Source organism: Lathyrus oleraceus, chromosome 4 (genome assembly GCF_024323335.1).
Source record: "Lathyrus oleraceus cultivar Zhongwan6 chromosome 4, CAAS_Psat_ZW6_1.0, whole genome shotgun sequence".
NCBI classification, from domain to species: Eukaryota; Viridiplantae; Streptophyta; class Magnoliopsida; order Fabales; family Fabaceae; genus Lathyrus; species Lathyrus oleraceus.
Window position 1 is genome coordinate 64,838,952 of NC_066582.1, and position 25,947 is coordinate 64,864,898.

The following is a 25,947-nucleotide window of genomic DNA, read 5'->3' on the forward strand; positions in this document are numbered from 1 at the left end:
AATACAATACCTCAAATTAATATTCTAGATAATATCACGAATGATATTTTAGTTGGTATTAGAGTTTATCGATCCAAGATAGTAAATTATGTTTTTATCATGGGTGTTACTTGTATAACTTTGACTATCATATCATTAATTATTGAGTCTGACAATTTGATATTAGTGCGTGATAGGCAGAACCATATGGCATAACAACCTCGAAGAAAATGAAGGCATATGGTGAATCGTGCACCAAATTGTGGAGGTTGTACAAGGTGGAAATATGAATGAAGATTGTTGGTGGAGAATTTTATCGTCTATTGTAATCTTTTCCGACTCGAGAGATTAGTCTCTACAATTACAAGCAAATAATATTCAATTTATACAAAAAAAAAAAAAGGAATCCTCATTTGACAGCGAGAAAATATGTGTTTTTTAGAGAGGTATTTATATGTTCTTTTGAATTATATATATTATAAAGTATTGAATTTTTTACACTTTATGTTAATACTTGAATATTAATTAATATTTTACTAAGAAGCGGAAAAATTAATTATTTAATTTTTTTTTAATCAAAAGAAGGGCATTAGCCCATGATAAAAATGAAAAAAAATAGGGGGCAAAAAAACCTGACTTAAACAATAGAGATAGATAGATAGAGAGAGAAGTTGTAGGTTTTAACACTTAATTTGAATGAAAAATGAGAGAATGAACTATTGGAATTTCAGAAAACTTAAACTTGAAATTATTTGAATAGAATGGAGAAGGGTGTGGATGTGTATACTCATACATTTAGCACTTGATTTAAATAAAAAACAAGAAACTGAACTATTTTAAATTAGAGATTGAGCTATTTCGAGTTTAGGAAAACATAAACTTTGAAATTGTTTGAATAGAATGGAGAAGGGTGTACATGTGTATACACTCCAAAAGATCTCGAGACTATAAGTCGTCTAGATGAATTCTTTTGAAAATGGTCAAAATTGAATGATTGATGTTGATTGAGATCTCCTATAATTTATATTATTATTGTTTAATTTTTTATTGTTTTATTATAAATTATGATTTATTACATTTAAAATTTTACAGAAACATCAATTAGATTTTTAAAATATGTTTGATGAATTAAATTTACCTATAACTTTGAATGAACGAATTGGATATAGTTCATTAACTAATTTATTTAGTAGATGGATAGCTGAATTATTTATTAAAAGAATTTCATGTCTTAGAACAATCATTGACAGTTGATTGGATCTAATCTACTCTTTAAAATAAACAACTCGCACACTCCTTTTTCAAATAAATAAATATTGCTTCTGGTTTTATATACAAGCAAGAGACAAAAATATATTTGATTTAAATCTAAAATGAATAGATTTTAACTTTAAAAATTACAAGAAATGGAAAGTTGAAGATACACTCCAATTGTTTAATTATTTATCAGGCAATCTGCATAATTGACTCAAGTGGCAACTCAGAATTAAAAAACATGATCAGAGTTTCTATGAATATCATTTGGTGCCACCTCCATTCAGATTCAGATGCCCCTCCAGAGCCATTCCAATTTTTACACTGTAGCAACATATGGGCACTTACCAAGAGTATTCCATAAAATATAGTCCCCAGAAGTAACCTGGGCAAAGAAATAGTACAAGACAATGAATATATATCATTGACACTTGAAGGAGCAAAACAGAAATTTGGGTTTGCTCAAAACATGAACCACTGATCTTGCACAGACACAAAAACAAACAAATACCTGAGTTGAAAACTCGACCGGTGCTTTTACGGCTGGATAGATGCTTAACTGCAAAGTACACATATTATCAGACAGACAGCAAAAGGATGATGACTCCTATAATGATGAATTTGTGATACTCAACAAAATTATATGGATCTTAATTTTTTGTCTAAAATAAGAGTGTCAGCCAAAAGTGAAAGAGAGTCACCGATTTCGAATCAATGGAAATTCCAGATAGTGATGCCCCAACAATCTTGAATGATACCTGCGTGATAAGTATATATCTATATAAGAAAACCTATTTGCAACGGAATTGGAACTTTAACATGCATTCAAAATATGTAATTACTACACATGGAAAGATAACAAATTATAATGACATAATTAACTAGAAAATAATCAAACAGACTTCAGTTAACAAAGAAATGTAAAAGTTCATAAAATACTAAAAGATAATATGAAAATGGGGAAGCGTGTACTTTAGCATAATTGTATGCTAGCCAGCAAAATGGCTCCTCTAGATCAACCGGAGGAAGATCCTTGTTCATTTTCTCCATCAAATGTTCTTCATTAACCATGTTGCTAGCATTTTCTGCCTCGTTATCACTATCCTCGTCAACAATCGTTCCAAAGACTGACCCAGAGGAAGACACCACTTGGTTTTTCCATGGTGCAAACTTGAGTGTTCCTGGGAATGTCACTTCAATACTTTTTCCACTCAGTCCCCGTCCACTTGTCACGATTTTCCATTCAACAGAGTGCTCTGAAGTTGAAACTGTTCCCATGGAAGGAGTACCGTCCAAGGAAATAATCTTCCTCCTAGGAAAGGGCATAGTCACAGTACAGAACTCCATTGTCAAAGGAGACTTATAACCTTCCATTAGACGTAACTTAAATAGAAATGCACCTTTATCCTCGGAAACCATTGACAACTGATAAAATCCCTTTACAGGAGGTCCAAGAGCACAAGTTGCCTGATATCGCATCAACACAAAATTACCTAATGGCGGAGAAAACACCACCCCCTGCTTATCTGGACCTTGGTCTGAAACTTGAGCACAAGGATGGTATGATGAAACCTCAAGGTTTGCTGTGTTTAATCCGGTTAAGGGAAACGATACATCTGGCAGCCCTTCCAGATCAGCTCTACAATTAATTTGACCAGAAACTGATATATTGTCCGGAATCTCATCTCTGTCATAGAGAGCCGCATGAACAATCTCATGAGTCGTAAACAGCATTCTCTGCTTTCCTTTGAATAGATATGGCTTCCATGCTGGTTGTTTCTGGTCTGTAGGGGCCAAATCTGAAGCAGAAAATCCATTTGCCTTGATGGTAAAAATATTGGAATAATTAAGGTCCAAGGGTGTGCCTGTATATAAAATATACACTGATAGAATAAATTTGCAAGCAACAGGTAATTTCCAGCTTAACTTATAAAACAAAACAAAAAAAATGAGATGAGGAATACCATAATAAAAGGTACCAACCAAAGGGCATTGAACTACTGATAAATGTTCTGAGTGCGTCTTTGTCTAAAGGCTTAGACCCCATTTTCGGAGTATCGGCTGTGACAGATCCTTGTCCAGCTGTTCCCATAGGAGAGGAAGAAGCAACTTGTGGTGATACAGGTTTGGCCCGGGAAGATATGCCTATACTACCAGTTAATGAATCAAAAAGTCCACCAACAGAGGGAGCTGCAGCGATTATCACTTCAGGTTCTACTATATCACCACTAATTATATCACCAATGGCATGTGCAATCATAAATGCCCTGTGAAATGAGAAGCAAAAGTTGCATGAAAAGTATATACAATGAAACAAAATCCCACTGCTATCTATCAGTCTGCAAACAACTCTCTTAGGACTACACATAAAACCACAGAAGGTGCAATTCAAATACATCGTAACTATAAAAATGGAAGAGGGTTAGGGGATTTCTATTTAGCCAAACAATTGAACAATCACATACACAATTTAAAAAATATATATGTAAGACTAATGACAACTGATCAATCTAATCTAAAACTATAACTTTTGAATGTTATAACCATTTGCAGTTAAAATAACTTAGCATACCCTGTTATTACCGGAAGTTCAATCAAGAGGGAGGACAAACCATCATCGAGACCAAGAGAGGTACCACATTCAGGTCTTTTACATAACTTTTCATAAGCCTTTACATGTCTAGGCTCGACCATCGGCAGAACAAGGACACTATGATGCCCCCTTATGTGCAAGATTAACGGCCACAAAAGATTCTTATCATCCTCCAATTCTTTGTTAATGTAAAGACCTATTATATGCCGAGTAATCGGATCATCCACCCAAGAATCTGATCCTAGAGTTGAATTACTCTTTCGTATGCCGAATCCTCGCGCAGATCCTTCCCTAAACAAAAACAAACAAATTCTATAATAAGCCGATTCAATAATTCAATAGCATTATATAATAAAGTGCACAAACCTAAGTTTTCTGTGGAGAAAAGCATCAGCTAGGTCAGAGTCAGTAGGTAAAGAAGAGAAAACTCGATCGCTGTTTTCGTTGCTGGTTTTGCAAGCACTTCGCCAACGTTTCTCTACTACCGGGAATCTCCTGTAATGATAATCGAGATGGATGAAATTGGATCTAATTGAGGAGAGTGTGTTAAGAGAAGGTGGTGGTGGTGGTTGTTTACCTGGAGAAAGCGACGGCGTCGAGGTTGTTGAGAATCCAGATTGCTCTGATGCTGCAACCACTGGACATTGCTGCTACGACCAAAACAGGAATCAATTATGGTTTATGGCACCTCAACCTTGTGACAACTCCGTATTCATCGTGTTTTTGTATTTTTTTCTTTTTTCTGAAAAAATATTTAGATTAGAAGGAAGAGACTGATTCAAAATTTAGATTGGTAACCATCGTGTATTTGTATTAATGTTAATGTTTTGTTAAATAAAATAAACTCTAATATTGTGTTTGAGTTTTATTTAATGAAGTCTATTACGCTAATACTTCATGTGATTGTCATACCTTCTGAAATTATTTGTTGTAAAGTAAGTGTTATATTTTAAATTTCAATGCGATTCTAATATTTATTTTTTGATTATATTTTTTAATTAATACTTTTATTATTTTCTTATTTTATAATTATAATAATTTAAATATACTAATAATAAATAAGGGTAATTTGTTAAAAATATTATTCTCTTTCATTATTATATTTTCTTAATCGGTGTGGAATGACTGGTTATGACAATTATTTTGAGAAGGATTGAGTAAATAAATATTCACATTGTAGTATAATTTATTTTATTTTTATAGTAAAATAACTTTAAAGATATTTAACATTTGTGTTTATTTTTTATTAATTAAAAACTTGTGTCATTCACAAGTCACTAGAGGATGTTTGTGGCTCGATCCCCATCACACATATTTCTCGTTCCACCGCGAAATAATGTTAAAGTATGTGGGAATTGACTTGTGATTCTCACACATTTTCACATCAAGTTCATCCAGTTTTTAAAGTCATATCTCATTAACATCAATCTCATATAATATGTGATGATAATTTCTAATTCGGCTATCAAAGTCACCTCTCGAGCACCTACCTTGAGATCATCGGGAAACCTTCTTGTTTCCCTCATTAACGGATGATCGTTAGGGAAGGGAGAACAAAATGAGAAACACTCAGTGGAAAGTTTCTCAAATTCTCAAAGAACTGAAGGAAAATTAAAGAAAGAGAGACACATCATAAGGTTTTGAGAGAGCAAGAAGTTGGAAAGGATCCCTAACGTGATGCTTCCATCAGTGGTAGCCGTCGTCCTGGACCATTGCACAATCTCAAGAATCCTTATCGATGACGGAAGTTCTTGCGACAACATATACGCCAACATGTCCATATGACTAGGGCTTAACAAAGAAAGCCCACACTATATGAAGGAATGAGTCAAGAGGCGTTCAATGAGTCAGTTGATCCCCCTTATTGTACTAAAGAATTATTTGTTTTCGTTGGATAATGAAGAAACAAGAAGACGGTGAAGGTGTGTTTCTTAGTGGACCCTTGTGAAAAGTGTTTTTAGGTCAATAACTTCAATGCACGAGGAGGCGTCGTTTATTTCATCCTAACTTGATAAGACCATAAAGTTCATATTTGGATTTCCTAGATTGGCAATGACTAAAGAGAAAGTAAGAAGAACATTATAGGTGAAGAGGAAAAGAGATGTTACCTTAGATGGATTACAAAGGAATAAGCAAAGAAGATGATGAAGAAACCACCTAGAGACTTATAAACTATAGAGGGGAACAAAAATCAAGGAAGAAGAGACAGATGAACAGATCAAACATGTATCATTGTAACCCAAGGAAGAGCATTGGGGAATTTGAGAAAAGTGATATGTTTATGCAAAAAAAAGTGAAAAAGAACCATTCATAATAAGAGGTCATTATTATATAAGAATGTGAAAAGGGGAATCTACGACCCATAATGAAGGAAGACTTAAAATATGAAATCAATAGTGGAAAACCAACCTCGAGATCGATAACGACATTGTAGTGTTATATTTGTGGTCGCCCTTAACAAGGGCACTCTCGTTTGGGTAAGACATAGCCAAGGCTAAATTCTCACCATAATAGAGAGCTCACACTTGTCACTGATGATGTGTAATACCGTTAGTCAAATGATACCACCACTACCTCCAGAAGAGTAGGTTGTCAAATAACTTCCCATGCGCATATGGGAGCGGTTGTCGCCTCAAAGGTGACCAAAACCCTAGGCCTAAGCCCTTTATAATTATATCCCCCCTTAAATGGAGAAGACATATCTTAAGCAATACAGCTCATACCTCATACATGCTTATACACAAGAAACCATTATGTAACAAGACATCTAGGTCCCTAAACCCACCACAAATTACCATCCTACAGGGTTACTTACCGTCGAGGGCAAGTCCTAACCACCGTTATTTGTTATACACCTACAAAGGCCTATGAGTCCCCCTGACCTTGCAGGAGAAACACACACGCCTGTACTTTTTGATCAATACAGACATTTAAGTGCACTCAACCAATTTAAGTAGCGTCTAATTCAGTAATATGAATGCAATTGAATCATAAAGTTTCAATTTTTCATTTAAATATTTCTGGAAAAAAATGTCTTTGTACTCAATGTACAATGTCAATCCAATCAATCACATTTTCTTCCATCAATGGTTATAAACTTTAATCATGTCATTCCCCAAACTACAATCTAAACCTTTTGCAACTAGTTTTTCCTCCATATTTTCACCCCAACTGCGTATGCCCTAACACCTTTCTTTCCCCCGAATTTGGCTCCAAACTTTATCTAAATTACTTTAATCTTTAGTATTTGTAATCTAATATGGATGTTTTATGTTTTCTACTTGCAACAGACGTAGATAATGTACCTCAATATTAAACACACATTCAATTGAAGATTTGGGGTTTTTGAAGCAGATAATGTGGTATATCTTCGGAAAAAATTGGTTCAAACAAGAATAGTTTCATTTCTCTAGTATTTTCTTTCAACACCCTGGTTCTTAGGCAAAAAAAATGTGTTTTGATCCCATCGAATCATCTTCTATTTTCTCCCAATATTTATATGAAATTTACATTATTATTTATAACTTTATGACTTGTTTTTCATTTCCATTTCTCTTTTTCGTAATATTGAATTTTATTACTCATAATAATCAACAGGTTATTTTTATTATTATCGTCTGATTCTGTTATTTTGAATGCTATTTGTTAAATAAAGTTTAAACTATAATATGTTTTATATAGAGTTTAAAATGTAATATGGTAAGGCCTATTTTTTCATTTGCCCTATTGTCATAGTTTGAACGGAATGTCATGTTTTTTATGTGCAGAATGGCAAAGCTTTTAAATGATGAAAATATAACAATAACAAAAAGGACTCTAGAAACTTTCATTCAAAGTCCATGGATTGTGTTGTCTAACAACAACGAACACTTAGAAATGACTGTAATTGATAGAGTTGTAAGCAAATTATTATTTGTGTATTATGATTTTTTGTTTTTGCGTAGAAGTACATTAAACTTTTAACTTAAGTTACTTTTTTTATAGGAAACTAATATCCACGTCATAATACCAACCTCATTTAAATATGAATTTGATCGGATCATATCTGTTAACAATACCTACACAATGACAATTTTTCAAGCCTGAAAAATGAAATGTTGTTCAAGACTTCCAACCATCATTATATGCTTAAATGTCCTGGTGGAGCAAGTGTCACTTATCTAAATAAACATATCATCCTGGACTTTCCTATAAAACTCAAACCTTTCACTAATATTAGGAAAATTAAGGAAATATTTGTTAGTAGGTATTTTGCACAATGCATTCTTATATAGTATTATGTATCCATTTATTTTGTATTAATTTGTCAGGCCCAGAGCTCTTATTACCATCATACAAAGATACAACTACTTCAATCTCGTCTGGGTTAAAACGAGATGTCAAAGCCAAGTTATCCTCGGCACAGATGGATTTGAAAGCCACCCCGTCAAGTCTAGGACGAGAAATATCTGGCTCTTTAAATCTCTCAAAGAAGTATGAGAAAATCTCATTCCTGATCTCTGTCACCCCCTCAATCCAAACCCCACCTTTCTTAAAGGCTAAGATATAATTCATTTTGTTTGTAGACATAACAAAGGCATGAAAGAAATGAGAATTCGCGTCACCCTCTTTCAACCATTTAGCCTTAGATTTTTGGCACAATTGAGAATCCTTAACCCAAAGTAAATACCAAAGGTCGGTAAGGGCTTTTGATCTAGATTCCACTTCAAAAATAGGAAGGGGGTGATTATCAACTGAAAGATCCAGGTCACTCACTACACTCCTAAGAGATTTTATACGAGTATCAAGATCATCGAAGACTCCCTTATTCTAGATTTTAAGTGCATCCTTCAGAGATCTAAGTTTACCCAGTAGGGTAAAATCCTTCCAACCATCGTTAAAAGAGAATAACCAGGAATTATTGACCAAATTAGGGAAGTTAGAATGAGACAACCAATGATTATTGAACCATAAAGGTTTAGGTCCCCATAATTGATGATCATACTTCAAGATAATAGGACAGTGATCAGACACATCTCTTGGGAGGGCCCATTGAGAAGTGGGCCCTCAAGCATTCCACCAACCATTGGAGATTAAAATGTGATCAATCCTACTAACCTCCTGATAACTGAAATTTCGATGATAAGGAAATGTTTGAGATGAACTAGAAAAGCTAAAAGAAATATTCTGAAAATAATACATGAATATGATTCTTTCGACAGAAAGAGTCCTTAGTTGAAGAAAACCCCTTATGTAGAGGGAAATGTTGGTTTGAGACTTAGAAATATTTTAGGTTCATACTGCAATTCGACAGAGACATTGTGAGTGGAGTTTTATTCAACAGAGTGTAAATTCAAATAAGGCTCATAATTGTTTTTAGGCCTTATCCATTTTCATTGGAAGAACACATGGAAAGTTATGGATAACGAAGTGCATGCAGACGAATGATAACGCGAAAACACATCAAATAATTGCCTTAATTTACACCCAAAGATCACACCATTTCGATTAATATCCTGATTATTGCGCAAGTATTCGTGTTGTTTTTGCAGGTATTTGAATCTCCATGCACTAAAGAGCAAAATGAAGAAAAGGAAGAAAAAGAAGAAGAAACAAGTGAAAAAGCACAGAAAAACCAGAAAAACAGATTATGCAGATTTTGCTGATGTGACGATCGCCACACATTCATGACGCTCGTCACGACCCAGACTGTGACGACCGTCACAAGCCCATGACGAGTGTCACACGGCCACAAAGTGCGCTTTGAAGCAGTCAGCAACTGGCACCCAAACATGCCTAAATCTCCTCCAACAAACTTTCCCCACGGATTCCTCTCTCAAGACCAAATCTTCCTTGATTTCCTCAACTACCAAGACCTAATGGACACTATATAAAGGACTCAAATGGGAAAAATTGGGGACGCCTACTTTGATATTTACGCTCTACAATTTAATTTTCAGCTTTCTAGCTTTCAGCATTTTTTCTTTCTTTCCAGCAACCTTGTTTCCGTTGCCTTATTGTATTCGCCATTCTTTTTATAGTTTCCCTTTTTTCAGTTAGTTTTCCAGTTAGCCATAGTAGTAGTCTCCTACACTGGGAAACTACTACACTTTATTTTATTTTAGTAGTAATATGTATTGAAGAAGCAAAGCCTACCGACTTGTGGAGGACAGCTCAAGTGCTCCAAGAATCGCTATACTCTGTACTTCGATCTCCAGGTTTTTTATTGAATTATTATTGTTATTGCCCATTTATTGTTATAAGCATGTTTGCCACAATGTTGATCTGTTTATGCCTTGCGTTTGCTTTATTTAATATGTCCGACTAAACTACCGGTATCGGTATGTAGCAACTCAATTTGATGGGATTTAATAATAACCGGTGAAAACCTTTTTCTCAAATAACCTTTTAGGCTGAAGTTTTTAATCTAAATTTAATTAACTTTATCACAAAAGCGTGAAAAGCTATTTAACACGATTTTTGCCACAAGAGTGGGAAATTAACTAAGGTGAGAACCAACAATCGCGAGAGCGTGAGGCTCGAGTTGGATAGTAAAAATTAGGCATTGAGTTTAAAAACAGCGAGAGCACTTTAAAAGCAATTAGAACTTATTTATTTTCAAAAGGTAATTTTGACTTCAAATGGGACAGCGAAAGCGTACATTCTGACTTAAAGTTATAGGCCAAATCAACAACCACGAGAGTGTGAGATAAAGTCTTTTAAATAAACATTTTCTACTGAGAGATATTTGGCATTTAAACTATTCACCGGTGACTTATCGAATCCCTGACGATTGATGCGCTGCATACTGATCCCTTCCATTAATTCTTTCTTAAAACCGAAAATTCCCCTTAGATTTACTATATTACTCCCGAACTTCTACTAATCAATTCCCTTAGCTAAACATAGTGACGTTAGTAGCACTAGTTTGACCATAGGTCCCTGTGGGATCGATATCTTTTAAAACTAAAGCGACTAGACTGTGCACTTGCAGTCAAGTACCCGACAGACTATATTTTATATATAGCCACGACAAGCATCAAGTTTTTGGCGCCGTTGTCGGGGACCTGTTTTAGTCGAATAGTGTGATTCTTTCGTTGCACGGTATAGACTAAGGTAAAAACAAAAACAAAAACTAATCTTCTCTCCCTTCTTTCCCTGATTGTATGCCAAGTACTCGCTCACAAGGCGATAACTTAGCACCACCAATCCCTAAATTAGAGTGTTTCCTATACGTGAGACGCCGAATACACGAATAGCAACAAAAGTACGATATTCCTGATATCTCCTTTCCTCCTAAATCAGAAGAAAAACCAAACATGGCTGAAGAAGGACCACAGAATCGTCCTCTTAAATTCTACGCTACCCCATCTCAACAAGAACCTCACAACAGCATTGTTGCCCCCGCTATTAATCGAAACGATTTCGAGTTGAAACCCTCACTCTTATCAGCCGTCCAACAACATCAATTTGCTGGAAGTCCAACAGAAGATCCTAATGAACACCTGACCAAGTTTGTGCAGTACGTAAATAATGTAAAAGCGAAAGGTGTATCTCAAGATGCGATAAGACTGCGCCTTTTTCCCTTTTCACTAAGAGACAGAGCTTGGGCTTGGTTGCAATCCTTGCGCTCCAACTCTGTTACAACATGGGAAGAACTGAAGAACGTCTTCTTATCCCGATACTTTCTGCCGAGCAAAACTGTTATGCTGAGAGCTCAAATCAACGGATTCAGGCAAAAAGATATGGAATCTCTCTACGAAGTATGGGAGAGATACAAGGACATGATGAGAATATGTCCACATCACGGTCTAGAAGACTGGGTGATCATTCACACGTTTTATAATGGGCTTCTGTATAACACAAGACTTACAATAGACGCTGCCGCGGGCGGTGCACTTATGGATAAGCCATACACCGAAGCCTATCAACTCATTGAAAACATGGCCCAAAACCATTGCCAATGGGGAGGTGAACGAACTCCAGTGGAAAAGTCCCAGACTAAGGGTGGAATGTACGAAATCAGTAGCCTTGACCATGTTCATGCAAAGGTAGATGCCCTTGTCCAAAAATTGGATAACTTGACCATACCACCCGCAGCCACCGTGGCTGCTGTAACTCCAAATTGCGAGTTATGTGGAAACCCTGGACACACTACACAAGAATGTCAAATACTAGCAGGAGTCCCAACAGATCAAGTGAACTACACACAAGGAAATCCCTATTCAAATACTTACAACCCTGGTTGGAAAAACCATCCTAATTTCTCGTATAAGAATAACAATGCCCTTTATGCACCTGGCCAAGCACCAGCTGTTCCGCCTGGTTATCAAAAGCCAGCTAATAATGCTCCTAACATGCCTGGGAAGTCAAATCTCGAGTTGATGATGGAAAGCTTCATAGCTACTCAAGCTCAAACAAACAAGGACTTCTTGAACCAAAACATACATACTAGCGAGCAACTTAAACAACTAGCGAATAAAGTAGATGCCTTAGCCACCCACAATAAAATGCTTGAAACACAGATTTCACAAGTGGCTCAACATCAAGCGTCTACAGCCGCTCCAGCTGGAACATTTCCTGGACAGCCGCAACCTAATCCAAAGGGACATGCAAATGCCGTTATACTGAGGAGTGGAAAAGAAGTAGATGGACCCGTAGATCCGAGACTCCAAAACCCTGCCATGTACCAAAAACCAGATAAAACCTCAACTGAGCAGGGGAATGAACCAAAGGAAACAGAAGATAATACCCAGGAGGCCGAAGAGAAAGAGAAACCTTATGTGCCTCCACCTCCTTATAAACCACCCATTCTGTATCCTCAAAGACTCAAAAGTTCTAAAACTGCGAATCAATTTAGGAAATTTGTTGAACTTTTGAAGCAATTAAACATTATGATACCCTTTACAGAAGCCATCACACAAATGCCCTCCTATGCCAAATTTCTTAAGGAAATCCTATCCAATAAGAAAAAGATTGAGGATGACGAAACAGTTACACTTACTGCCGAGTGTAGCGCCATAATCTAGAATAACATGCCTCCCAAACTAAAAGACCCAGGTAGTTTCTCCATACCCTGTGTCATTGGAAAATTCGTCATAGACAAAGCTTTATACGATCTAGGAGCCAGCATTAGCGTAATGCCCCTAACCATTTGTAGAAGGCTCAGTATGGGAGAATTAAGACCGACAAAGATGTTCGTTCAATTAGCTGACCGCTCAATCAAATATCCTGTCGGTATACTAGAGAATGTCCCAGTTTGTGTAGGTCAATTTTAAATTCCTACTGATTTCATAATCATGGACATTAAAGAAGATGCCAGTACACCTATCATTCTAGGAAGGCCATTCTTGGCTACCGCCGGAGCCATCATAGACGTAAAGAGAGGTAAGCTGACATTCGAAGTTGGAGAGGAAAAGGTTGAATTCATCTTAACCCAATTCTTACAAGCGCCAACTATAGACGACACTTGTTATCTGCTTGATGTCATAGACGAATGTGTGAGAGAAATGGAGATGGAAGAAACCACGTACTCCGAAATAATGAAAATCCAAATCCCTATAATCCTTGAAGACAATAATTGGCATGAACCATACCAAAACGAAAGTCTAAGCGAATGCTTAGCACTTACACCCGACCACATGCCATGCCCAAAGAAACCTGACTTGGAACTAAAAACACTACCAAAGAACCTAAGATACGAATTCCTAGACACTGAACTGAAAAGACCAGTAATAGTCAATGCTGACTTAGGACAGATGGAAACCGAGAAATTACTAGATGTCCTAAGAGAATATCCAACAGCGTTAGGATATAACATCGCCGATCTAAAAGGAATAAGTCCTTCGATCTGTATGCATCGTATTATGCTGGAGGAAGACTGCAAAACCTCTAGAGAGCACCAGAGAAGGATCAACCCAATCCTAAGTACCATAGTCAAGGATGAAGTAAAGAAACTTCTAGACGCTGGAATCATATACCCGATCTCGGATAGTCAATGGGTTAGCCCCGTTCATGTAGTACCCAAGAAAGGAGGTGTTACAGTTGTTAAGAACGAGAAAGGTGAATTGTAACACCCTTCTAAAATACCCCAATAATTAATTAAAACAACATATAAAACTCAGAGTAATTATGCAGTTAAGGGTGTCACACACAACACTGCACACCATTCAACAGTATAACGGTCATGCCCTTTTATTAATTCAAAACATAAACATTTGCATAAAACGCAGCGGATAGAAATCTCATCAATCATGTAAAACATGTAACATATTACATGTGAAAGTATTCAACAAAATAAAAACATCCCGTCCCGATGTTACATCTATCAGAGCACGACCCACTACGGAGACTACACTAGACTCCAAACACTAGCTTCTACTCAATCAATGCTCGTTACCTGAAAAATAGTGTAAGGGTGAGTTCCTCAATCGATATAACAAGCATTATAAAATATCATGTAATGCTAAGTAAATAACACATTTCATCACCCAATTCAGATTACACATTCAGTAACAGCAATATCAAATCATACTCAACATCAACACAACACACAACACACGTATAATACTGGAATACATCCATTCATATTATACGCCATACATCAATTATGCAATGAGACTCCATGCATGCGGTACCGACTCTTTGTGAACATATAGCTCACCTCACCGTCCAAATCCAGGCACGGCTACCAAGCCCACTAGTCCCACTCATTTGAGACCTAGTGACTCACTCACTAATTCCTCACCATGGGAATTAGCTACCACCCCAAATGGGCCATGCTATGCACGCTAATCACCTAGCATGCAAACATCAACAACAGTCCAAAATAACTAACTCACTAATTCCTCACCATGGGAATTAGCTACCACCCTAAAGGCCACAATATGCATGCTAATCATCTAGCAATGCAACATCAACAACAAAATCCACAATGGACATATGCTCACACTCTAAGCCATACAACAGTCCATTCACAATTTCATACATAACATGTACATTCACAACATTATGCATACTATCAACCATCATCAACACATGTATCAAAACATCATATCATGTCAAATAATTAACCACCGTATTAGCACACTCTACTAATACCTATACTGCTCAAAATAGCGGGAATTAATCCCTATTACATCATACGCCACTATAGGCCAAACATCAATTATGTACACAACCTTAAAATGTCAATTTTCTCACTTTTCAACAGTGTTAACCGGTTAACGCCCTGGGTTAACCGGTTAACGCAGCACAAACACACTTTCTGACAAAACGCAACAGTGTTAACCGGTTAACGCCCTGGGTTAACCGGTTAACGCAGGCAAAACAGCACTAATTTCACAATTCGCAACAGTGTTAACCGGTTAACACCCTGGGTTAACCGGTTAACGCAGACAAAACAGCAGTTCCTGCGCTAACACAAAGCAGAATGCAGAATTCTCCGCATTTTCCGCCGTTGGAGGACTTCCGGACCTCCGATTCCAATTCCGTAAAAAGCTATACGTTAGGGAAATTACAACACACTCAATTACAGGTTCAATTTCAGTTTTTACACAACATATCCATCACAATTTTCAGCATTCAACAATCCCAATTAGGGTCAATTCAACGGCTTATCACTACCCATTACATGCTAACCCATAATACCCATTAAACGACGATAAACCCCCCTTACCTGAGTTAATCCGGCAACTTTGAGCTTCAAGCTTTCTCCGTTCTTCAACCCTTGCTCTCTAGCTCTTCCTCTTGCCCTTTCTCCACTTCCTCAATCGCTTCTCTGAGTTTCACGTGAAACCTTATTTTCCAAAAATGAAACTCTTTTTACTTATTTCAACTTATATATTTTCCAAATTATATTATTATTCCAATAATAATAATAATTCAATAATTCCAAAATAATAATAATAATAATCCAATTATCTAATTAAATTAATAAATATATTATTAACTTAATTTAAATAATTACCATATTATTATCGGGGTGTTACAACTCTCCCCCACTAAAAGAGTTTTCGTCCTCGAAAACATACCTCAAGCGAATAACTCCGGATAAGACTCCTTCATCTGACTCTCCAGTTCCCAAGTCACATTGCCACCTGCTGGTCCTCCCCAAGCTACCTTCACCAAGGCAATCTCTTTACCCCGCAACTGCTTCAACTCTCGATCCTCGATCCTCATAGGCGATGTTTCAACAGTCAGGTTATCTCTCACCTGTACATCCTCTACTTGGACTACATGCGACGGATCATGAATGTACCTCCTCAACTGAGACACATGAAAAACCTCATGCAAATTCGCAAGCGACGGCGGTAAAGCGATACGATAGGCTACCTCCCCTATCCTCTCCAAAATCTGATAAGGACCAATAAATCGAGGTGTCAACTTCTTCGACTTCAAAGCTCGACCAACCCCAGTTATCGGAGTAACACGAAGAAACACATGATCTCCCTCTTGGAACTCAAGTGACTTCCTCCTCTTATCATGATAACTCTTCTGACGACTCTGAGCAATTCTCATCTTCTCCTGAATCATCTTAATCTTTTCCGTAGTTTGTTGAACAATCTCTGGTCCAACCACAGCACTCTCACCGGACTCATACCAACATAACGGTGTCCGACATCTTCTACCATACAAAGCTTCAAACGGTGCCATACCAATGCTCGAATGAAAACTATTGTTGTAGGTAAACTCAATCAAAGGCAAATAACAATCCCAAGCACCTCCTTTTTCCAAAACACAAGCCCTTAAAAGATCCTCTAGTGACTGAATCGTCCTCTCAGTCTGACCATCAGTCTGCGGATGATATGCAGAACTCAATCTCAGCTTAGTTCCCAAAGCCCTCTGCAAACCTTCCCAGAACTTCGATGTAAATCTAGGATCTCTGTCCGAAACAATACTCGACGGAATACCATGCAAACTTACAATCTTCTCAATATACAACTCAGCTAATCTCTCTAACGGATAATCCATTCTGATCGGAATGAAATGAGCCGATTTCGTTAATCTATCTACAATCACCCAAATAGCTTCAAAATTCTTACTCGTCCTCGGTAAACCAGAAACAAAATCCATACTGATACTATCCCACTTCCACTCTGGAATAGCCAACGGTTGCATTAGCCCAGACGGCTTCTGATGCTCAATCTTTGACTTCTGACAAGTCAAACAGGAATAAACAAAACTCGCAATTTCTCTTTTCATCCCCGGCCACCAAAATAACTTTTTCAAATCATGATACATCTTTGTAGCTCCAGGATGAATACTCAAGCCACTACGATGTCCTTCCTCCAGAATACTCTTCTTAAGTTCGGTAACATCCGGAATACACACCCGATTACCAAATTTCAAAACACCATTCTCATCAACTCTGAATTCACCACCTTGGCCTTGATTCACTAAAGTCAACTTATCAACCAAAAGCATATCGGATTTCTGACCCTCTCTAATCTCATCCAAAATATTACTCGTTAACTTCAACATTCCCAATTTAACACTATTGTGAGTACTCTCACACACCAAACTCAAGTCTCTAAACTGCTCAATTAAATCCAATTCCTTAACCATTAACATAGACATATGCAATGATTTCCGACTCAATGCATCAGCCACTACGTTTGCTTTACCCGGATGGTAATTCAAACCAAAGTCATAGTCCTTCAGAAACTCTAACCATCTCCTCTGTCTCATATTCAGCTCTTTCTGATCAAACAAATACTTTAAACTCTTATGGTCGCTGAAAACCTCAAATCTTGACCCGTACAAGTAATGCCTCCATAACTTCAGAACAAATACCACAGCTGCCAACTCTAAATCGTGCGTCGGATAGTTCCTCTCATGAACTCTCAATTGTCTCGAAGCATAAGCTATAACCTGCTTATTCTGCATCAACACACCACCCAAACCCAACAATGAAGCATCACAGTAAACCTCAAATGGTTCCGACGGACTCGGTAATATCAGAATAGGAGCAGTGGTCAACCTTCTCTTTAACTCTTGGAAACCTTCTTCACAATTTGAGTCCCAAACAAAAGCTTTCCCCTTTCTAGTCAACATCGTCAACGGTAACGCCAACTTAGAAAATCCCTCAATAAATTTCCTATAATAGCCAGCCAAACCAAGGAAACTCCTTATCTCCGAAACTGACTTCGGAGCTTCCCACTTAGATACCGCTTCTATCTTAGAAGGATCAACAGCAACGCCACCTCTTGAAATCACATGACCAAGAAAACTAACCTCTTCTAACCAAAATTCACATTTAGAGAGTTTAGCAAATAACTTCTTTTCTCGTAGAACTTCTAAAACCACTCTCAAATGCTCAGCATGCTCTTCTTCTGATTTCGAATACACCAAAATGTCATCAATAAACACCACAACAAACTGGTCTAGGTACGGATGGAAAATCCTATTCATATACTCCATAAATACTCCAGGCGCATTAGTCACACCAAAAGGCATTACAGAATACTCATAATGTCCATACCTTGTTCTGAAAGCAGTCTTCTGAATATCCTCAGTTTTCACACGTATCTGATGATAACCCGATCTCAAATCTATTTTGCTGAACACACTCGCACCAACCAACTGATCCATCAAATCATCAATCCTCGGCAAAGGATACCGATTCTTGATCGTCACTTTATTCAGTTGCCTGTAATCCACACACAACCTCATAGTACCTTCTTTCTTCTTAACCAATAGCACTGGTGCACCCCACGGTGACACACTCGGACGAATAAATTTCTTATCCAACAGATCTTCCAACTGACTCTTCAATTCAGTTAACTCAACAGCAGACATACGGTACGGAGCCATCGATATCGGTCTAGTACCATGTACCAAATCAATCGAGAACTCAACTTCACGCTCTGGCGGTAATTCATTCACTTCTTCTGGAAACACATCAGGAAAATCACACACCACGGCTAGATCGCAAACCACCAGTTTATCTTTAGCCTCCATAGTCGCTAACAGCATAAACAACTCTGCCCCATCGGCTACTTCCTCATTCACCTGCCTCGCGGATAGAAACAAACTCTTTCCTTCCTCAAGCTCAGGAAAAATCACAGTCTTATCAAAACAATTGATATGAACTCGGTTAAACACCAACCAGTTCATACCCAGAATAACATCAATCTGCACTAGTGGAAGACACACTAGGTCCATCCCAAAGTCTCTACCAAAAATACTCAAAGGACAATTCAAACAAACTGAAGTAGTAGTCACTGAACCCTTCGCAGGAGTATCAATCACCATACTTCCATGCATCTCAGATATCTCTAACTTAAGTTTCACAGCACAGTCCAAAGATATAAAGGAATGAGTCGCACCTGTGTCAATAATAGCTACAAGAGGAAAGCCATTAATATAACACGTACCTCGGATCAAACGATCATCTGCAGAAGTCTCAGAACCCGATAAAGCAAGGACCTTGCCTCCCGACTGATTCTCTCTCTTTGGCTTAGGACACTGTGGGCTAATATGACCCACCTCTCCACAGTTGAAACAAGTCACAGTCTTCAACCGGCACTCTGCAGCCAAATGACCACCTTTGCCACACTTGAAACATTTCTTCTCAGCACTGGTACACTCATGGACACGACGTCCAGCCTGACCACATCTGTAACACTTAGCAGGAGCACTAGAGTCTCCCCCACTGGGCCTCTTCATCCCACTCTGACTCTGGAAACCTCTGCCAGCTGCATACGGTTTCCCACGATCATTCTGATGCTTGCTTTTCCTATCAACCCTTTGCTGATAGCTCTCTGCTCTGGCTTTGGAATCCTGTTCAAAAATCCTGCAACAGTCAACCAAGTCAGAAAACACTCTGATCCGCTGATATCCAATAGCCTGTTTGATCTCGGGACGCAACCCGTTCTCAAACTTCACACATTTCGAAAATTCCCCAGCAGCCTCATTATAGGGAGTATAATACTTTGACAGCTCTGTGAACTTAGCAGCATACTCCGTAACAGACTTGTTACCCTGCTTCAACTCTAAGAACTCTATCTCTTTCTTTCCTCTGACATCTTCTGGAAAGTACTTCCTCAGGAATCTCTCTCTGAACACAGCCCAAGTGATTTCAGCATTCCCAGCAGTTTCCAACTCAGTGCGGGTAGCAACCCACCAATCATCAGCTTCCTCTGACAGCATATGCGTACCGAACCTGACCTTCTGGTTATCGGCACACTCAGTCACTCGGAAGATCCTCTCGATCTCCTTCAACCACTTCTGAGCACCATCTGGATCGTATGCTCCCTTGAACATTGGAGGATTGTTCTTCTGGAACTCACTCAATTGACGAGCAGCTCCCATTCCCACAACATTCGGATTTCCTCCAAGTACTCCAGCTAGCATACCCAGAGCCTCAGCAATCGCAGCATCATCTCTACCTCTTCCAGCCATCTCTATTCTGAAAACCCAACAAACTAAAACAATAAGTACTGATAGGGTTACACAACACCTATCCCGTACAGGGGAACAGAATAATTACGACTCGACTCGACCGACTATGCTCTGATACCACTAATGTAACACCCTTCTAAAATACCCCAATAATTAATTAAAACAACATATAAAACTCAGAGTAATTATGCAGTTAAGGGTGTCACACACAACACTGCACACCATTCAACAGTATAACGGTCATGCCCTTTTATTAATTCAAAACATAAACATTTGCATAAAACGCAGCGGATAGAAATCTCATCAATCATGTAAAACATGTAACATATTACATGTGAAATTATTCAACAAAATAAAAACATCCCGTCCCGATGTTACATCTATCAGAGCACGACCCACTACGGAGACTACACTAGACTCCAAACACTAGCTTCTACTCAATCAATGCTCGTTACCTGAAAAATAGTGTAAGGGTGAGTTCCTCAATCGATATAACAAGCATTATAAAATATCATGTAATGCTAAGTAAATAACACATTTCATCACCCAATTCAGATTACACATTCAGTAACAGCAATATCAACTCAATCATACTCAACATCAACACAACACACAACACACGTATAATACTGGAATACATCCATTCATATTATACGCCATACATCAATTATGCAATGAGACTCCATGCATGCGGTACCGACTCTTTGTGAACATATAGTTCACCTCACCGTCCAAATCCAGGCACGGCTACCAAGCCCACTAGTCCCACTCATTTGAGACCTAGTGACTCACTCACTAATTCCTCACCATGGGAATTAGCTACCACCCCAAATGGGTCATGCTATGCACGCTAATCACCTAGCATGCAAACATCAACAACAGTCCAAAATAACTAACTCACTAATTCCTCACCATGGGAATTAGCTACCACCCTAAAGGCCACAATATGCATGCTAATCATCTAGCAATGCAACATCAACAACAAAATCCACAATGGACATATGCTCACACTCTAAGCCATACAACAGTCCATTCACAATTTCATACATAACATGTACATTCACAACATTATGCATACTATCAACCATCATCAACACATGTATCAAAACATCATATCATGTCAAATAATTAACCACCGTATTAGCACACTCTACTAATACCTATACTGCTCAAAATAGCGGGAATTAATCCCTATTACATCATACGCCACTATAGGCCAAACATCAATTATGTACACAACCTTAAAATGTCAATTTTCTCACTTTTCAACAGTGTTAACCGGTTAACGCCCTGGGTTAACCGGTTAACGCAGCACAAACACACTTTCTGGCAAAACGCAACAGTGTTAACCGGTTAACGCCCTGGGTTAACCGGTTAACGCAGGCAAAACAGCACTAATTTCACAATTCGCAACAGTGTTAACCGGTTAACACCCTGGGTTAACCGGTTAACGCAGACAAAACAGCAGTTCCTGCGCTAACACAAAGCAGAATGCAGAATTCTCCGCATTTTCCGCCGTTGGAGGACTTCCGGACCTCCGATTCCAATTCCGTAAAAAGCTATACGTTAGGGAAATTACAACACACTCAATTACAGGTTCAATTTCAGTTTTTACACAACATATCCATCACAATTTTCAGCATTCAACAATCCCAATTAGGGTCAATTCAACGGCTTATCACTACCCATTACATGCTAACCCATAATACCCATTAAACGACGATAAACCCCCCTTACCTGAGTTAATCCGGCAACTTTGAGCTTCAAGCTTTCTCCGTTCTTCAACCCTTGCTCTCTAGCTCTTCCTCTTGCCCTTTCTCCACTTCCTCAATCGCTTCTCTGAGTTTCACGTGAAACCTTATTTTCCAAAAATGAAACTCTTTTTACTTATTTCAACTTATATATTTTCCAAATTATATTATTATTCCAATAATAATAATAATTCAATAATTCCAAAATAATAATAATAATAATCCAATTATCTAATTAAATTAATAAATATATTATTAACTTAATTTAAATAATTACCATATTATTATCGGGGTGTTACATGAATCCATAGCACAAAGAGTTGTGACCGGAAGTAGAATGTGCATTGACTATAGAAAACTAAATAAAGCCACTCGCAAAGATCATTTACCTCTACCCTTCATAGATCAAATGCTTGAACGACTGGCTAAGCATTCTCACTTCTGTTATCTAGACGGTTATTCAGGATTCTTTCAAATCCCAATCCATCTTGACGACCAAGAAAAGACTACCTTCACATGCCCTTATGGTACATTCGCCTACCGACGAATGCCATTTGGCCTATGTAACGCTCCCGCAACATTTCAAAGATGCATGATGGCAATCTTCGCAGATTTTATAGATGACATCATGGAAGTCTTTATGGACGATTTTTCTGTTTGCAGTCAGAGTTTTGAAGGATGTCTATCTAACCTCGAAATGGTACTCGAAAGATGCGTGAAAGTAAACCTCGTTTTAAACTTGGAGAAATGCCATTTCATGGTTCAACAAGGAATTGTATTAGGTCACGTGGTATCTGACAGAGGAATTGAAGTGGACAAAGCTAAAATCGAAATTATAGAAAACCTTCAACCTCCGAAAATCGTTCGAGAAATAAGAAGCTTTCTAGGACACGCCGGTTTCTACCGACGTTTTATTAAAGATTTCTCAAAAATAACCAAGCCACTTACATGATTATTAATGAAAGACGCTAACTTCATATTTGACGAAAAATGCTTAACATCGTTCAACCAACTGAAAACATCTTTAATCACCGCACCCATAATGCAACCACCTGACTGGAGATTACCATTTGAAATCATGTGCGATGCGAGTGATTACGCAGTGGGCGCAGTACTAGGACAAATGAAGGATAAGAAGCTTCATGTTATTTACTATGCGAGTAGAACACTTGATCCTGCCCAAATGAACTATGCCACCACTGAAAAAGAACTTATAGCTGTCGTGTTCGCTTTGGACAAATTCCGTTCCTACCTGGTGGGGGCGAAAATTATCATCTATACCGACCACGCCGCTATTAGATATTTGTTAAGTAAGAAGGATGCCAAACCAAGACTTTTAAGATGGATCCTGCTCTTACAAGAATTTGATTTAGAAATAAAAGATAAGAAAGGTACTGAGAACGTAGTAGCAGACCACTTATCTCGTATCGAAGGGAACAAGCCTGAACAAATCCCAATTAATGACGATTTCCCTTACAAACGACTCATAGCCCAAATGGAAAGTGATATGTCTGAACTGACATTAAACAATACAGAAATAGAAGAATCCGTGGAAGAAGTACACGCGAATGCAACTCTACCATGGTATGCTGACTTTGTCAACTACCTAGCCGTCGGAGTACTTCCACCGGACCTATCTTATCAACAAAAGAAGAAGTTCTTTCATGACCTAAAACAGTATTACTGGGATGAACCCCTTCTTTTCAAAAGAGGGACCGACGGTATTTTCCGTCGATGTGTTCTTGAGGATGAAATCGAAGATATAATCTCTAATTGCCATTCCGCCCTCTATGGAGGGCATGCAAGTACCTCAAAGACCTGCACTAAGATCCTGCAATCCGACCTATTTTGGCCTACTCTATTGAAAGACGTCCATAACGCGGTTATAAAATGCGATCGGTGCCAACGCACTGGCAACATCTCAGGACGCGATGAAATGCCACAAACAGGAATCTTAGAAGTTGAAGTCTTTGACGTATGGGGGATTGACTTCATGGGACCATTTCCAGCTTCTTTTGGCAATAAATACATACCCGTTGCTGTCGACTATGTCTCAAAATAGAACGAGGTTGTAGCCTCTCCAACAAATGACACACGAGTAGTAATCAAGCTATTCAAAAACATTATCTTTCCCAGATTCGGTGTGCCGAAACTAGTAGTTAGTGACGGTGGCTCCCACTTCATATCGAATATATTTGGAAAACTCCTTCTGAAGTACGGAGTCCGACACCGCGTAGCAACACCGTATCATCCACAAACTAGCGGGCAAGTCGAAGTCTCGAATCGAGAAATAAAACAAATTCTTGAGAAGACCGTAGGAATATCCAGAAAGGACTGGTCATCCAAACTAAACGAAGCTTTGTGGGCCTACCGGACGGCTTACAAGACCCCGATAGGAACCACACCCTTCAAACTAGTTTATGGTAAATCTTGCCACCTCCCTGTAGAACTGGAACACAAAGCGTATTGGGCGATTAAAACCCTTAACATCAATTACACTTCCTTAGGAGAGACACGGATTCTGGACATCCACGAATTAGAAGAGTTGAGATTGGACACTTACGAGAATGCCAGGATCTACAAAGAACGAACCAAAAGATGGCATGACAAACGCATTTCTAGGAAGGAGTTTAAAGTCGGCGACGTAGTGCTGCTATTTAATTCAAGACTTAAACTTTTTCCAAGAAAGCTCAAATCTCGGTGGTCTGGTCCTTTTGAGATCACCAAAGTTCTCAATAGTGGTGCGATAGAAATAAAAGGTAGAAATAGTGACCCTTTTGTCGTAAACGGGCAGCGCCTAAAACATTATCATAATATAGAAAACAGAGACTATTCGAACAGTCTCAGACTCATAGAGCTGCCCGCTCAACACCAAACCTAGTACAACGCGACACTACTTTCGAACTTGCGACATTAAACAAAGTGCTTAGTGGGAGACAACCCACCCTTTTTTTCTTTTCGTTATTTTTCTTACAATCTAATTTTTTTTCCTTCTTTAATTTTCTTCTTTATTTTGTTTGCTCCCCCCTTCTTGATCCTTTGCAAACACTCTTGTTGTTTCTAGTAACTAACTTAGACATATTGGATACTGACAAACAGGAAAATTACTAACTAGTTAGTTAATTACTTTCATCATGCAACAACCAGAGACAGTTTTCAGAGGTAGAGTTCAACGCAGGCGGTATGATTATCTAGCCCGGAAGAATATGGCATTGACCATATATTATGATGGACCGACCATGGATAAATTAGGCATCCGAGATAACATCTTATATATGTTTAACCAACTTGGGTGGGAGAACGCAGCCATTAAGAGACGGTTTGTCACGTACCGTGAACTAACCTTAGAATTCCTGAGTTCCCTTGTATACATCCCTGAGCATGGTTACAGACTAAACAAAGGGTTAATATCCTTTAGGTTATTTAGCATGGACTTCACCTACACTCGTCGAGACCTTGCTGACCTCCTAGGATTCCCTAGCGGCCCTTTCGTCTTTACCACCCGCCAGGAGGACCTTATCGATGACATTGATCTCGATGACTTCTGGGGTTGCATATCCGGAGAATCCAACCCAAACCCGAATGAGATGCACTCACAAAAGATCCATAACCCTGCTATCCGATATTTTCATAAAATACTAGCCCACACCTTATTTGGTAAGGAAGAGAATAACACCTTAGTGTCCCGCGATGAACTCTTCATCCTGCTGTGTGTCGATCAAGGTCGACACGTCAATATAGTAACATTCTTGATGGAAAGATTTGTCCACCTTGCTAAGAATAACCGTACCCCAATAATCATAGGTGGCCTAGTTACCATGATAGCAGACGCCATAGGACTTGAACGCCCACTTTATGAGCTTGTACCTTTTGGAAACATCTGCCCAATGGATATCGAATTTTACTTTAACCGCAGAATCATAGGTAACATTGGGACGGATACCTTTGATTATCTAATCAGTAACGAAGTGGTCCGACTATTCACCT

General features: G+C 38.3%; 1 protein-coding gene and 1 non-coding gene across 2 annotated transcripts; both read right to left on the minus strand.

The window, feature by feature from the left end:
- Window positions 1-1,323: 1,323 nt before the first annotated feature.
- Window positions 1,324-4,655, minus strand: LOC127073379 (AP-5 complex subunit mu). The gene is made up of 8 exons (XM_051014533.1): window positions 4,404-4,655; window positions 4,193-4,321; window positions 3,806-4,117; window positions 3,217-3,500; window positions 2,206-3,098; window positions 1,935-1,991; window positions 1,745-1,792; window positions 1,324-1,618 (listed from the first exon to the last, which is right to left on the minus strand). The coding sequence occupies exons 1-8, from the start codon at window positions 4,469-4,471 to the stop codon at window positions 1,553-1,555; spliced, it is 1,857 nt and encodes a 618-aa protein (XP_050870490.1). The 5' UTR covers window positions 4,472-4,655; the 3' UTR covers window positions 1,324-1,552.
- A 6,856-nt stretch (window positions 4,656-11,511) lies between these two features.
- On the minus strand, window positions 11,512-11,618 carry LOC127078019 (small nucleolar RNA R71). The gene has a single exon (XR_007787771.1). It is a non-coding gene; the product is annotated as a small nucleolar RNA R71 (small nucleolar RNA).
- Window positions 11,619-25,947: the final 14,329 nt, after the last annotated feature.